General features: G+C 40.4%; 1 protein-coding gene across 3 annotated transcripts in view; it reads right to left on the reverse strand.

The window, feature by feature from the left end:
- Positions 1 to 17,008, reverse strand: part of TMEM255B (transmembrane protein 255B) — a 65,329-nt gene that overhangs the window by 21,884 nt on the left and 26,437 nt on the right. For all 3 annotated transcript variants that reach the window (XM_065675766.1, XM_065675767.1, XM_065675765.1), the window contains one exon: positions 13,466 to 13,555. In XM_065675766.1, coding sequence (XP_065531838.1) covers positions 13,466 to 13,555 — 90 coding nt within the window. The remainder of the gene's footprint in view (positions 1 to 13,465; positions 13,556 to 17,008) is intronic.

Raw genomic sequence — 17,008 nt, forward strand, 5'->3', positions numbered from 1 at the left:
TTGTAGATTAATCAGTGCCAGGGAATGTTCCCAGGCCTGAAACTCGATCATGTAGCCCATTAAATTGTTAGAACTGTGCCTGTGATGGATTTGGCCAGGGTAAACTATTACTCTTCCAAAATCATTCCTGGGCATGGCTTAGAATTTTGTGTGGGCCAGGAACCATTCCCAGTGAGTAATCTGGATGCTGCCATACTCCCTGTGACTATAAGAGACTTTGAGAGTAAGGGCATGGACTTCACCATGCCAGCTGGCCTGGGGACCACAGAACAGTCCTGGGCACATGAGGAATATAGATAAAACTGAAGAGTCCAAAACCAGACTAATTTTTCAGTGTCTCATTAACTAGAAGTTTCTCATTTTTCCTTTTTCTTCTTACAACGTATTTGTAGGTCCTTTCGTCTACAGCATAGCTGGCAACAAATAGGAGAGTGAGAGGCCAATATTTTTCAAGTTTAATCCTAAAAGTAAACTAGAACATAACCCTTCAGTGCCAGCTCAGCCTTGTGCCAACACATGGGTGCTGTAGAGATTATCACTCCCTTCAAGATCAGGCCATTCTGTTAGCTTCCTGAAAGCAGGCATGAAAACATGAACAGACAGATGTTACCGGCACAGGTATCTGCGTCTGCTTCACACTGACCTTCTGAAACCACATGGCACATGGGAGCATACAGACCCCAACAGCTTTCAGACCAGAGACAGAAGCATCTCATGAAAGAAATTGCCAGCATATTAGGAGTCTGGGAAAACAAGCAGACTGGATCACTGTCTGGGGACCCGAGCTAAAGCTGATTGCATCCTACCCTGTACAAATACTGAGAGGAAATACTACAGGCCTTTTGTCATTCCTGTCTCTCTGACCAAGAGCTGTTTCTCAGCCTTTTTTAACAACATTCTCAATGAGATGGTCTCTCCTGAGGAAGACCTAGGAGATGCCAGGGATTCACAGGAGTGATTAATACAGACATCTTTGTTCTTTCACTCAAAAAAAAGGGCAAAAAAAATAAAACAAAAAAGTGGATTTTCAGAATTTTATTAAGAGCTTCCTTTCATATCAGCTGCGACAAGAAAGGTATTAAGGAACACCTGAGCCTAAGGTACAAGTCAGTATCCTCAATACTGCAGTGAGGGGTTATGAGCTTTAAGAAATGAAACATCATACTTCTGTTTGCTCCCCAGCCTTGCATCTCCCACACAAAACATCTTCTGGAATCAGAAACAACAGTGGGTTTTTTGGACAGTTGTTTGGGGCTTTCACTCTGTTTGGGGCTTTCACTCATTGGCAGCTAAGCGTGCCATTCAGTTTTCAGATTTCAATTTCTGGAGCAGAAGAGGATTTCAGATATCAATTTATCTCGCATCATTTCACTATTTTAAGAAAAGAACAGCAATAATATCCCCCTGAGCTATCCAGTTCCAGATTTCCAAATACTGAACACACATCAACTGACGGAAAAGAAAATAAACTAATGACAGCAACCGTTTTAAACTGGCTAGCTCCTTACAGACTGTGTCTCCTCTTCTGCTTGACAAAGAACTTTCAATCTCCTGGCAGACCACCAGAATGCCGTACCCATAATTCACAAGATGTTAGATTCTTGTACCCATAGTTTACTGATAGTTTTTATAACACTACTGCTCATTTGCCTCACTGAAACTTATTTCTGTTAAGTAATGGCATTATTTTCATAACTTTTGCATTTCAGAGAGCAGCTGAGATTAGAGGGGTCATTGTTCAACTATAGAAACCTCTGGGCAGGATGGCTCTCACAGAAAAAGGTGCCTCCTTGGACAGACCAGCGCCCTGGGGCTGCCCATCACCACCATGGGGCTCAGTGGGTTTCTCTTCTCATCCTTCAGCACCAGGGACTGCTCTTACAGGAGTGCCAGGCACCAGATCCTTGCCTTTACTTGCACTTGGCTGAGTAGATGTGCTCTTTTAGTCTGTGCCAGGGACGCTGAAGAGACTGTTACTTGAAGCAGCCACTGCATCTCTGTCTCTCTCATTCACTAAGAAACTCAAAACACATAATAAACTGGTTGTAAGCATTTGGCTGACAGCAACCTGGAATGCTGTGATTGCTACAAAACTTGAAAGGGAGTCCAGATACTAGAAAATAAAGTCCTGAATACTATGGAGAGATGCCTGAAAGACAGGAATTTTTTTTAAAAAAAAAAAAAAAAAAAAAAGATAATCTGAATTTTATTTGAAGTTAAGGAAGTTGGGAAAGTGCAGTTATGAGAATAAAATGAACTGTACTGGTAGACTTGGCAGTGTTAAATTTACTGTTAGACTTTACGATCCTAAAGGTCTTTTCCAACCTAAATGATTCTATGATTCTATGATAATTCCTGCCATGCACCAAGCGAGTCTTTTCTAGCTATTAACAGCTTTTATCTCATTTGCACCAAGCTCATCATCAGCTTTTGAATCCAAATGTCAGTTTAGTTTTATTTCATCAAGTGGGCCTCAAAGTCTTTCCATTTCTGCATTTCTGCATTTTTCCTCCCCTGTGATACTAATGTTTGCTTCCTACTTTTTCTTCTGTGTATCATCCTCTTGAAAGCATCACCTTGACTGACAACATAGGAAGTCCTGGGCTGAAGGGGGAGTGCACAGTGCATGCTGGTGCAGATGTGGAAGACTGAGTGCTAAAAAAAAAAGAGCAAGCCGCTTCTGGACTCCCACAGTCCTATGTCTGTGCAGCAGCCTAGCCCTGAGGTTATGCTGCTGCCAAGGGCTGCCATGGACTGGACCTTCAGAAGCAGAATTTCCACTTTTTTCTTTTTTTTCTTTCAATATTTTTCAAAATTCAGCTGATAATTAGCAAACTATATTAAGAAACCGTAAGTCCTAGAATGAGGTTTTCATATATTCTCTTGACTAAAGCTGCAGACTCGGCTAGTGTGTGCTGATTCAGTTCCTGAATGTATTGCCTCCTGTCAAGGGTTCCTAAATGTACAGCTGAACAAATCCTTCAAAGTGATATAGAGTGAGACAGAGAGATAGGATGTTTCTGTCCATGCCACACTCGTATCATAACTACCACACATTAGCAATCCCCTGGTGCAAATTATGCCTTCCCGGTTTTGTTTAAATACTTAGAAGGCAGTCGTGACAGTATTTGTTTGTGTGCTTTGGGGGAGGTTATGCCATGAGAGCAATGCTGAACACTTCACTCGAGGCTGCAGTCAGCACTTGTTCCTTCTTGTGTTTCTCCACTTGCCCTGCATGAATTTAAGAGCTAATCTCCTTCCAGAAATGCAGGGCTCCAGCCTAGGGACCCTGCCTGTCTTGTCTGCTATGCTGAAATAAACCAACTCCAATGCTGAAAATAGGAGAAGCAGTTGTGTGTCTTAAATGCCACAAACCAGCTTTACTTCACACTGGGCTTTCCAGGAGCTCTTTTTAAGATTTCTGTTAAATTTGAAAGACTAGATCCTACAGAATCCTCTTCTCTTAATGCCTGGGAGCAGTAGAAATTCATTTCAGGTCTTTCAAACCAGCAAGTACTTAGAGTATCTGTATACTGTCATGGCTAAAAACCACACATACATGGATCTGTCTCACTTCGTATTTCCTCATTGATTTTTTTTTCTATTTAAAATATTTCGTAGTGGTAGCCTCAGTCTCAGTCTCCTTTATCTGGGGGAGATTTGTGGGCTTGTAGTACTGTCACAGTCAGATGAAAAGCCTCCAGATGCTGGAGTTGCCTCATTGCTAGACAATGATCTTGAAGGTTTTTCCCAACCTAGTTGATTCTATGATTCTATGATGTGTACAGACAGGTCTGTTCTCATACAGATGCAGTTCTATTAGGAGCAGTTAAATCATCTTCAAATAGATCTTTTTACTTTCAATGACTTTTGTGCACACTCCCTGGAAGGAAGGTGGGAGGACATGGCCATCAGCCTTCTCCAGCATATACAGTGCAGTGGGACAAGGAGAAGAAATGGCAGCTGACTGCCCTGCACAACCCCATGGAGGCTCAGCAGCCTGGGTGCCTCTAGCCGATGGAGGTTTAGGTTAGCAGGGAGAAAAGAGGTGTGTGCAAAAGCTGCTGCCTCCACGCCTGTCTGCTCAGGTGCTGCTGTGCTGCAAACCAGTAGGTCATCAGAAGCAATTGCTCTGGCTGTACAGGAGAGCCACACAACGCTCCGATGAGAAAGCCTGCTCCCGCCTTAACGCCCCAGACGTCTGGCAAACCTTGGAAGTGGAATATAACTGCTTTTCTTCCGTCAAGTTTTGCAAGCTAATGTCTTTCAGGATGAGGCTGTAGATCTTCCTATGAAACCTGCAACAGCTGTTTTGTGTAGTTAAAAACTTAGATTTGCCATTGGCTTTTATACAAGTTCTTAATGATGCAATTAGCTGATATTATGCAAGGCTGTAATTTTAGTTATTGCTTGACGCATTTTGATATTTAATTGCTTGTTATAGATGATTACTTACTTTGATTACATTACCTTGATTATAGGGTTTGTTTTCTGAACTGATTGCTCTGTCTTGATTATAATGATGTTGTGCCATGTGAGTAATTAACTTTTCCACAAAAATGCAAGAACTGTTTATTCTGCTTCTGGTAATATAACTCAAATACATGAAATACAACCTATCTCCTCCCTTTTGCTTTAATGCTATCAGAATATGTAAGAAACATGGAAGTCTGTAAGTATGCTACTGCAAGAAACGCCATTTTGCAAGAAACTAGCCTTTACACATCTGAAATACTGAATATCCTGGTGACTGAAAGGTAGGAGGTTTACATTTTATGCTTTTGTATTAATTTTACATTAAAGAGAAGGAAAAGAGGCTGCATTACATGCATCCAGTTGAACTATATATATCTCTATATTGAATATCTACATATACAGATAAAATGCTAGAGGCTTAATTAATGTTGCAGTGCTGATTTTAATTTTCAGGGCATGGCACACACACTGACCCATTAAGATCTAAGTAATGTAATAACAACTCAATGTATAAAATTTTTATGGTATTGAGCAGAAAAAACACAGAAAGTCAGTGTTTATGCCCACCAATTTGCCATGAAAACTCCCTATCACCACTCTAAAGGGAAGACTTCTACCGACACACACCACGGCACACTGGAAGGTAGGCTGACAGAACTCACCCAAATGGAAGTGACTGTAGGACTAGGCCCCAGATAATAAGAGTAAAAAGTCATAAGAGTAGCCCCAAGGAAGACATGAGTTATAAAATTAAGATAGTCTAAACAGTTCGTGAGATGATACATGCATACCCTGGTTGCTCAGGTACCATGAGCTTTTCCCCATCTCCGCTAGCTTGTCGTTTTGAAGCTCATGTGCATTTCTGAAGATCAGAGTTGTTAAAATACTCCAGAGGCAAAAAAGCCACTTGGTATACTGCTGGCTGGGAGTGTGGAGAGAACTGGACCAAGGTATACACACCACAAAATTCTAGGCAGGTTCAGTAAACAAAAATAAATTATCTATGATATCTTAGAACCATTTTTCTTTTAAATTTGTAATTTCCCATCAGACTAAATACAAGTGTGAACCTTCATAATCTATCTGGTGAACACATGTTAATAGGCTCTTAAAAAAGCCATAAATGCTTATCAATCAAAACTATTCAGTACCTGGGAGCATGGACATTATTTGCAACTGAATAATCATCAGAGAGAGAAATCCCTGCTACATGATATTATTATTCATAATAATGATGGTTTCTTCTTAAAGATAAAACGAATAATACCTCTGCCTTTTTGAAATCTTTTGCTAAGGCAAAATGCAGCATACTTGAATACCCCAAATTTTTACTCTAGTAGAATGTGAGGACTTACATGTGCTTTGCTTATTTAGAGCCACATAAACGAACAGCACCTTTTCCTTTTCCTTTCCTTCACTCCACTAGTTTCTGCACAGGGCAACTCAAAGCGCTGGTTTTCCTTTGAGAAATGATGGGAAAAAATTGCTAAGTGTTTTTGCTGTAGTCTGTATTCTGCAGGTGATTACTCCCTCTTCTATGTATCTGCGTACCAGCTTTGAATTTTTTTCACAGAACAGAAACATCTGTTGATAATCTAGAAACATTTCTGAGAATCGGGAACAATCAAGGAAATTATCTTATGCTGGCAGCACATTAGAGGAAAGAAGATTATGCTTTTCAGAGCAGACTGCAAGCCCTTTGCCCAAGTTACTCACCTTTCTTAGGATAAAACTGTAATTAACTTGCTTTGTATGCTTTGCATAAATTCCATCATGGCTACTGCTTTGTAAAGTAAGGGTAAAGGTGGAAGTAGACAGTAAATCTGCCATGATCCAAGCTGCTATGCTACATTGCTAAATAAATTCCCCCAACTACTGAGTTTTGGATGTATAGGAGTCACACAGATGCAGAAGACTATAATCTATGGAAAGAGATGCAGATTATAGAAGACTGTAATCTATGTACAAACACAAAAGACCTATGGAAACTAAAACACTAATGTAATTTTAAACATGGATCGTTGTCACCTTTCATATTATTTATCACATTAATAATATGATTATTAATATTATTAACATAATATGTACAACATCAAATGCGTTATTAATGTCATTATTAATAATATGATTATTAATGTTAGTAAAATGTGTAGGATTTCCCTCCATACCTCTGGATATGATTTACAATATACTCAGCGGAGTTCACACCTATCTAATTAAAATGGAAGCAAAGCTAAAAGAAAATGATTTAATTTTTGGAGCCAAAGAAATTTGGAAGAGCCAGATTTGCTATTACCCCAGCACACTAAAAACTCTGCCTTTTGGGGTTTGTTTTTTTTTTCCCGAACCTACCTAGAATCTGTTGTGGATTGACATTCTGCTCTTTGTGAGACAGGACTGTGTAATTAAATGTCATTGTTACTTAGCCACTAGCTTTCATATGCTCAAATGTGTGGGTCATTCACTTAATGTTTTCTAAGGCCAAACTCCTAATTTAAAACAAAAGAGTATTTTTCCTCCCTCCTATGCATTCAATTGTAGTAAAATGTCCCTTAATGCATCTTCAGGGAATTTTTACCTCAAAGGTGGATTACTGCAGCTTGGATGACCAAAATAATGACGCTGAAGAGGGATCTCAATGTGGGCTGTTACATCTCAGTGAGGCAAGCCAATGGACCAATGCTTGTGTCACTGGGCTAAGGGAGGCCGGACCAATACTTGTTTTTCCCAGCAGTGCAGGCTTTTGTCCTACACAGTGGTGCAGATGAAGAGCCGGGACTGCCTGAGACAGCATATTCTCTGCCTGTGTCCTGGGGCTCCACAACAACAGGAGACCATGTGGTAGATACAGAGACATGCTGCTGGGACAGGAAAGGGGAATCTCTCTATACTTTCCATCAAGTGAATTGCTCTTTGGCATCCAAACACAATGTGTGTGCTGCCTACTGGTTTAGATGTTTGGTTGGTTGGCAGAACACCAGCCCTTTTCCCTCAGGAAAACAAGTCACAGCAGGAAAGAAAAAAAGGGATTTTAAAGAATTTGCAATTGGCTAAACCCAAAAGGAATTTCAATGAAAAAAAAAAAAGAAAAAGAAAAAGATCGGAGCTGTATAACCAGCAGGCTTTGTTCCTGCCAATGTGAGAGGCTCTGCAAACTGAAGGGGGGTGGATCTTAAGGCATTCTCCAAAAGAAACGGGTTGCCATTATTTTTCTTACTGGAAAATACCTGGCAACCAAACTAAAGCACCATACCAGCTCCTCTCTGACGTCAATATATTCACGCTGTTTGCGTAGTACTTACCTGTTCAGAAACAGAGTATCAGACTGCAGAGCTGTGAGGAAACTACCCTGAAGCCCTCCCCTGTCTCTGCATTCTAGTCCAGAAACCATTAGTGAGATGACTGATTTGCTGACAAGACCTTTGATGCATCCAATATATTCATCATTGAGTTGTCTTGTGTGTTACCGATATCTGAGGTAGAGTGTTTTTAGTAGAGGCATTATTTCAGTTATGCTCATGTTAAAGACTGTATTTTCTTCGTAGATTTGAAAACCAGCAAACCTAAATCATGAATCTTTATAAATGGTTTTCAACTGGTTTTAATCTGTGAACCACTAAATATTTTGCAGCAGGGAACAGGTCCTGGCACCACACAGAGAGACCTTCTGACGAGAGGTAATAAGAGTTTCTATCTGACCATAAAAATAGTTCACAGGACCCTTCTTTGAAGACCCTGCTCTAGAATGACCTTCCAGGTAATACAGGATAAATAATTTCACTCCAAGACATCTGCATCGAGTTCATAACTTTTGAATAAGCTTCATGAGATCATGCAAAAGAAGTCTGGAATTTAAATATTTCAGTGACATGGAACTATCCATGTCCTTAACAAAGCTGTTTTTGTAATTCATGATTGTCAAGACTGTGCCTGCTTCATAGTTTGAATCTGTTTAGCACTGACTTCAATTCACTGCATTTGTGCTTTTGTGTGAGAGACTAAAAGCCCTCTGCTATCAGATAACCTTCGATTATGTAGATACCTTAGAGAGACCAAGATCAATCCACCTCTCAACCTTTTCTTTGATAAACAAAATAAATCAAACTTCTGAACCTTGCTGCTAAAACCTGTCACCCCAAATTTCAATTTTTTCTTCTCTGAACTCCCTCCAAGCTGGTAATATCCTTTGCAAAGCACAAAGAAACACCAGAGCTGGAGTCAGTAACATAGCAATGATCCCACGACCTATGCCTCTATTGCCCACTAAAAGCCAGAGATCAGTCTCTAGTCCTGAGGCCATATGGTCCCGTTCACACTGCTCGCACCCACACAGCTCAGTGTTACCCCTCTTGTTAAGATTTGTTTTAAAGAGAGTCAGGGGTGCTCTGAAAGTGAGCTGAAGCGGCAGCTGACCTGTAGACAGAGGGCTGATGCTTCAGTTTATCCCATAGCAGCAGACTAGACATGGCCACTAATACCTTACAAAACACCTGTCAGGATAGGTACCTCAAGCGTCATCGTGCTATTAGACACTACTGGCCAGTAACTCATGGGTTATATTAGTTCAATTAGCTACAATATCTCCCTGGAAGATTATGTCCACATTTTCCACCACGTTGATTTTCATCCTTCCTCAGACTTGCTGCTTTCTAAAACACAGGGGATCCATACTAAAGCTAGGATATCCTTTTTCTCTGCTCTGCTCATTATGTATCAAGAGACACTAGCATGAAAAAAAAATAATAAAAATAAAAAGGCATCTAGAAAACCCTCCTTTGGCCTAGGAAAGTTCTTCTGGCAAAAACACAATAATTTACAACAGCATCAATATAACTGTGGTTACTGCAGAGCAGATCTTCACCTGAAAGGAGGTGGTTTTGGCTGAGTGTGCCAGGGCGGATAGCAACGCAGAGCTTCCAAGCTCTGATGTGGCTGGAAGCACAAGGCATCTGTAGATATCTGTTACTCATTCTAGGGCTCCTAGTCAGGCTGGACACCTGTCCAGCATGAGGAGCTCTTCTACCATCTGGGTTGTAATGTTCAAAGAAGAGTATTCATCCTTCAGTTCAAAGTATACTCAGCTGTGCTTGGATGCGTGAAGATAACTGCTACTTGACTGTGGTCATCTTATAGTACAAAAGGGAAGTCTTGGCAGATTGGCATAAAATAGTTGCAAGAGTCCTCCAACCCTTAAATTAAATTAATAAAAACAGAATTAATCCCCCCTGTAATTAATTAGTACTGTAGGAATGCAGTCTGTGCTTCCCATCTCAGTGTCAGATGAAAGGCCTAATGCTAGTATCAGAACTGTGGGGTACTTGACCATTGGTTTCAAAATGCACTGCTTGCAAGCTTCGTATTTAAAAATTTCATCAATAAAACATTTTTCACTTTAGGGGACCATCAATACAAAAATCACTACTAAACTAGTGCTAGTTTTCATTTATAAATGCTTAGTGTTCACTCTGCTATGACACACCAAACACTAAACCCGTTCGTGGTACATGCTATGCCATGCTACTATATTAGTGAGCCATACAGGATGGAAATGGAACTTAAAGCAATTAGCTGTAATTTTGTCTTGTGTAGAAGTATCAAGAAAGTAAAATGCATTTAGTGTTCTTCTCCAGAGAAGGTAGTTAACTGAATTGCAAGGAAAAATTCCTTATTTGACTTGTGTTTTCTATTGCCAGTCATAAAGGTTACAACTTCATTAGACAGAAATACAGCTATTTGTTTTCTTCTTCAAAGGAAATACCAAATGGCTTGCTCATAACATTGTCAAATGGCTTTTTAGGACATCTAGCCTGAAGTGTGCAAGGCTTTGGGGTGTGATATTAAGCTGTGTTACATGCCATAGTCTCATGAAGTCACCCTGTACTAAAATGCAGTGACTGTCACTGAAGATGCTGGGCACCACTGCTGCAGTTCCTGGCTGAGGCACAATTTTATTGCTGTATCTTCTATTGCTCTCACTGGCATTAAGCCAAGCTCTTCAGTTTTGCTTTTTTCTTTTTATTGGATCCCCTCTAATAAATCTGTCTGGATGTGGTCTGTGAATTCCACTCAGTAAGATCAAAAAGCAGCTCTTAAAGTCAAGCAGAGAAGACTTCCCCTGCCTGAGCCCTTCATTTCTCCTAGAGCTTTTAAGCATGCCCAACTCTTTTTTTATGCCACACTTCAGGAAAATGCAACTGGCCATATGTCAGTACCAATGTTCCACAGTTCCCAGCTGAGCATGCGAAAAGATGATACAAAGCATTTGTCCCAGGCTTTTGCTACCTGACCTCTTCCTAACCTTCTCAAGAAGATCTTTCAGGCAATTTCCTCACCTCATATCTGGATTTCTTGCTGCTAGCTATTTTATGTTCTGCCTGGAGGATAACTACAAAGCTAAGGATCACATGGCAATGGCCATGTATAGGCTTACAGACATGAAAAGGAGGGTAGTAAGCACTTCAGAGAATGTGTATGTGAAGTGGGACAGGGGGTCTCTCTGTGTGGTGAGAGGAGGCTGTTGAATTATCTCCATTAGCTGCTGCACAACTGGGCTATTCTCATCTGCTAAATAACAAAGATGTTTCACGCAGACACAAATGCAGTTAACAGATTCTTGTGACCACCATATTTTTCTGGAATAACATCACTGTGCAGTAAGTCCAACTTTGATTTGTTTAATTTGATTCTGTTGGGGTTTTGTTTTGGGGTTTTGTTTGGGGTTATTTTTTAATTTGGGTTTTTTTGGTGTGTGTTTTTTTGTTGTTGTTCTTGTTGTTTTAAGGTGGAAACTGCAGCTGTAGGGACCAACGAAGAAATTAAATAATAAATTACATCCACACATTATATTTTAAATAAGCTACTGCTATCTTAAATCAGGCTGCTTTTCCTTTGGTGTTCTTCATTTTGTAAGTGCTGTGCTCCAGAGCTTTCTATAAGCAAAGTGTTTTAAAATTAGCCTTATATAATTTAAATACCTCTTTTCTGAAATACCTCCCTTTCCTAAAAGACTTCTTGTCAATTTTATGCCTCCTCAGGAAGAAAATAAACCAGAAAAAGTATTTTATTATGCTATCCACAGTTTTACAAGAGCAGGAGGAAATGTGCAACAGTAATAGTCTCCATTCCACAGCTGGCACACACTAAGAAAAATCTATAGTAATGTTATTTGTCCTCTTCACATCCCTTCCAAATCAGATGAAGTTAAAAATAAAATGAAAAACGGGACATTTCTTATTTCAAACTGATGTGAAGAATGCTGCATTTGTTGTTGTATTGAAGCCTGCTTGTCTTCAGCTAGTACTTCTCCCTTCAGGAGAAAAGGGACCTGGAGCCTTGCTATCAGCACCCTGACACTGGATACAGAAAAGTGAATGCTGCCCAGTTCCTCCTCATGAAAACTTTATGGTTTTAGTGTAGACCTGGGCATTTCTCTGATATGCCAGGAGTTTGTCCTTTCCATGAATGAGGGACACTTTGGTCCAATTCTCCAGCAGTTATTCCCCTAAGGAAGTGGCCAAAGCAGCAACAAGAGACAAAGTTATACCAGGTGTCAATCCAGAGGAGGGCAAATCCAAGCGGAAGCAGGCCACCTCAGCATCATGCAGAGTCTATATAGCACAGTACATTGTTACAAACCAGAGTGTTTATTCATGCTCTCATTGTACAACTCTGTTGTTTATATCAATATTATTCCTTCGTTTCAAATGCAGTGAGGTTCTGAAGCCCACATTTGGTTTAGAGTCCTCCTCAATAATAAAAAAGAAATCACTTTACAGCTTCAATCCAAAACCTAATATTCTGATGCATTTGCTAACAGAAAATTTAGAGCTCTACTGATGCCAGTGGTGTTATGCTGCCCCTCAATGAACATAAAGCAGAAAGGCAAACAGGCCCATGATATTTTGTAGCAGTGAGAGGAACACACACCATCATACTTGCTGTATTATGTAGCACACTACATCTGAGCTCTAGTGTCTATTAAAACATATAATTAATTATTTTCTGGTGCTTTTGGAAATCAAAGCTCAATTAAAAGACTGGGTTTAGATTGATTTTTAGGTATTCTATCACAAAAGATAGAACAGCAAACAACACATATCTAATATGTAAATCGGCATATTCAAGTGACCCCGCAATCCAGTCTGTCTTGTACTTCTATTTATCCTTTTTGCCTCATATTTTAATTTGAAATCTGTGAGCCAAAATAAAAACAAAATCAACTTTGTTCTATGTTTGTCTAGTGCTTACACAAGAAGGTCGTGAGAAAGACTCCTAGGCGCTCACAAACAGTAATGAAATACTAGTAACAATACTGCAACTGCAGTACTGTGAAAGCCTATAAATGTCCTTTTGAAGAAGAGATGGCAATAGGTTTGGTGGAAGAAGGAAGACTGGGTTTTGAAGACACACTGGAAATACTCTGGTTAAGTGAAACACTCTGGTTAAGTGAACCACCCACTTCTCGAAGGCAGGCAGATAGTGAATTTGGGGTTGTTTGTCACTCAGTGACCCCTTCATGTCACGTCTAATCAAAGCCTGCCACTTCCTCTCACTGTCTTTGCTCCAACAAGATGTTTTCTTTGTGCTGTTGCATTCCACTTCCCTCTAAAGATCTCATCCGGACTTCTGGTGCTCATCACCATCTGGTGGTTCAAAATGCTTACCATGCCCACAAAGCCTTTGTGCGAAAGGGAACAAATGGTGGTGGTGGCTGAAAAATCTTCCCTTTCCTAAGTAGATATGCATTTATCACACTTGTCATTACATCATTTTGCATCACTTCTACATTTGGAACTCCATAAGATATGAGCAAGCAGCTGGCACCATGTCTAGGTATTGGCATGATGGGCTTTCCTGATGATTTCCAAGGATAGGAGAACTATCAGAAAACCTAACATACCATGAGACATAAACAAAAAGAAAATGCTTTCCTGCTATAAATGACATAAGCAATCAAAAATGGAAGATGACAGAAAATTGCTGTACTTACTATGTGTCGTGCTGCAAATACTCCATCAACTATTGCACAACAGAATGCTGCTACCACGCCAAAGCTGATAAACACGATGGAGGCTACTAACTGAGAAGAGAAAAACAGATTGAGTAATGTTCTCAATATATTTCTTTAAGTAAAACAATTACACTCATTTGTCTAGTATTCTTAAACAACGGTTCCCCCTGCTGTAATTCACTTAAGATCAGTGCGGCAGGATGCAGCCATGCACAACGAAAAGGGCAGAAATTCTTGATGCTGAGTTGACATACTATCAAGTGTACTAGAAAAGCCTAAATCTTTCTAGAGAAAAACATGTCAGCTGTAAGAATTACTAAGTTCAATGGTGATCTCTTTTAAATCAACTTATTTAATAAACAGCAGTTGTGTCCATAGGATGAAAAGCCATACTGCTTTTGGCTCACATCAATCTCTACAGCCTTATGACAGTGGTACTACTTCATACATACAGATGAAGGAAGTTAATAACTAGCCCATCAACTCTCAGAAAGCTTCTATCTTCCCATATAGCTTATGATAACTTATGCCGCAATAAAATCAGCTCCCAGCTGCCCCCTCAGTCTCAGAGCGGGCATGGCAGAGCACAGCAGAACTCGGTACATGCCCCAGATGCAGCACAGACAGCATGCTGCCTTTGTTAGCCTACTGGCTGTAACTTCAGGCCACATTCTACCTCCCAAGCTGCTTCACCATTAAGCATTATTCTTTATCAACAGGACTGCCAATAGCACAACAAAGTGATGGTGGGATGGGAAGCTTGGGGAAAAAGGCTGTGCAGGTTGGGCATGCTGAGCCCACTGCTAGCCATGCTCCCTCTATCTCTGAGGGTAACTACAGCTGCAGCTCTAGCTGCAACTGCAGAGCTAGCACAACCCCAGCTGTGGCAAGCTTACTGCCCAACTCACTCTGAAAAGAGCAATACGACTCAAAAAGTCTGAGCACTGGTATTAATCTCTATCAGAGACCAGTGTGCAGCTAGCACACACTGGCTTGTTTTGAGGGCATGTCTGAAGGATGCGGTGCTGTGAGCAAGGTGACATGAACTGAGTCCTGAAGGATAAGCCCTGTGTACGCCTAAGATGCTCTCCTTGGGCTCATTAGCCCCAGTGCCGTCAGATGAGGGAAAGATGCTGTCACTGCTTCCTCTCTCAGGTTTTTTGTGACTTGGCGGACTCTGCACCGTAAGTTTGAATGAGTGGGTAATTGCAGGAGAGAAGGTGAATCTAACATGGACCTTCTGGCTATGTTTTTAATATAATGTAATGTACAGCTTTCATGTCTCTGGCATTTCTCAAAGTCAGAAGAGGAACCCTTCAAAGTACCCTATATGATCGGTTAATTTTAATATACAACAGTATTAATTTATAGTCAACACCTGCAACAGGCAAAGAAATTCCCTTGAAAAGTGACAGAGCAGCATCCACACTTGATAGAGCACATGGACCAGGTTTCAGTTACAAAGTTGGGACCTCTTTGTTATTTAGTAATTATTAATTGCCCCTTCACAACATGTATTTCAGAAATGCTCAGGTATAATTACCAAAATTACAGTCCATATATCCCTTCTGCCTGTATAGAATCCATATCTGCATTACCTAAATACTGTTTTCACATGTGTAAAACTCATAAGGCATCACAAACCCACTTGAAAAATTGACTTTTTAGCTTGTGTTAACCTAGGAACAGTACAATGTCAATAACATCAACAGAGGACACAACTGTTGTCAAAAAAAATGTATATTGGGCAAGTAAGAAATTACAGCTATATAAACCCATAGCTTATGGACACACAGGTCAAAGAAATATCAAACATTTGGAAATAAGAGCTCTCAGTGAATCAGCAAAAAGAACCACTTAAAAGCAGAAGAATCACAAATGCTTTCTGATACACGCTCTTCATCTCTCAGTAGCTCACGGCTCTCAGATCATGTAATCAGAGGCGAGCCGGCACCGCCATAGGGATTGCTGTGTAGTCAGAATCCTCAGCACGGGGAGGAAAGGGGCACAGAGAAGCGGCTGAGGCTGATGGGGCCGGCTGATCACTGCTGCAGGCCCCTTGCAGCCGGCTCCGTCCTGCCGCAAGGAGGCGGAAATCCTAAGAAAGCACAGTTGGCTGCATCGCCCTTTAACTCCACTGTCCCTTGGCTCTCCACTACGGTGGGTCATGTCTAAAGATCTTAGCGTGCAGCTCATCAGATCCAGAAGACTGTGAGCTTCTTGTAGAGAGCTATTATCACTGCAGACCAGAGGGATGTGCTGCCCGGTGGCAGCTGCATTTGCTACAGACACTGATCTCTATTGGAAAAAGTGGCAGTGTTTAAAAGTTCAGATTAAGTCATTATTGTCTGACACTTCTGTCTTGTTTTTCAAGTCATAGCAGTCAATCAGATAATTAGTGAGCATAGCCAGGTGTTTCCAAATTGCCTGAGCTCAGGATGAATTTACTGAAAGCTGACCCCAAGGTGGCTTTTCATTTCACACATGAGCAATTTATTGATGATCTACCATCCCCAAACCAACGTTTTCCACTCATGGAGATATCTTAAATCACCTAATGTATACCTGGCCTTTCAATTTTACCATGGTGCTATAAGAGATCACATATAAAGGTGCACAGTAAGTCATAGTATAGATAGACAGGAACAATGGAGGTGGCATTGCACACCTCAGTCATATTGGTGACCATTTACCCATTCGGCCACAGCCTACTGTTCATATCCATGCCTATAAGCAACTACTTCAGTGAGTAGTCCCTTCGAAACTGAGAGGATAATCTCTTGACCGAAGTAATATTTATTACAATGCTGAAGTGGAAGAATGTGACATTCAGAGGTTCTTATGATTTAAATTACTTTATACGTATATTCAAATGATAAAAGGAATAATAATACAAGAACAACAAGAAAAAAACCCTTAAAATAAAATTACAGATCTATATTCTCTCTCAAACCTCCCACTGCTTATTGAGAATCTGAGAAACACGTAAACAAAGTACAGAATTAATTACTTCTTTAAATTGCAGCCAAGACAGCCAAATGAAGAGCTGTTGTAAATTCAAAAGCTGTTTTTCCTGAGTGGTAGGTGATTGCTGGAGTTGTGAGTTCATGAGCCTAGCACTGTCAGGAAAGAAAAGCCAGGCAGTCCATTTAAACATAGAGAATTTTTGTTGACAGGTAAAAGAAGCAGCGCTTAAAAAGAATCGATCCATCACATCATCTCATCTCCATTTGTAACAGCACTATGGTTCGTCAGGAAAATTATTCATTGTTTATAACAACATATTTAGCTGTTATTTAAGAAATAGTTTTGCTTTTGCCATTTCATTGCTGTGTAGCCAGGCTTCTCTGCAGCCTACGCTAACAGAAAACCTTTACTCCTGGTTCTGGTACAGAATATAAGAATTTGGTTGTTCACAAGGGCACCACAAAGCCAGTTAACGAGCACTGAGAATTGTACCGTGTGGGCCTGTCAAAACAAACCCAAAAGCCAGTTGTTTGACAGAGGTGTTTTAACAAAAGG

This window comes from Lathamus discolor, chromosome 4 (genome assembly GCF_037157495.1).
Source record: "Lathamus discolor isolate bLatDis1 chromosome 4, bLatDis1.hap1, whole genome shotgun sequence".
NCBI lineage: Eukaryota > Metazoa > Chordata > Aves > Psittaciformes > Psittacidae > Lathamus > Lathamus discolor.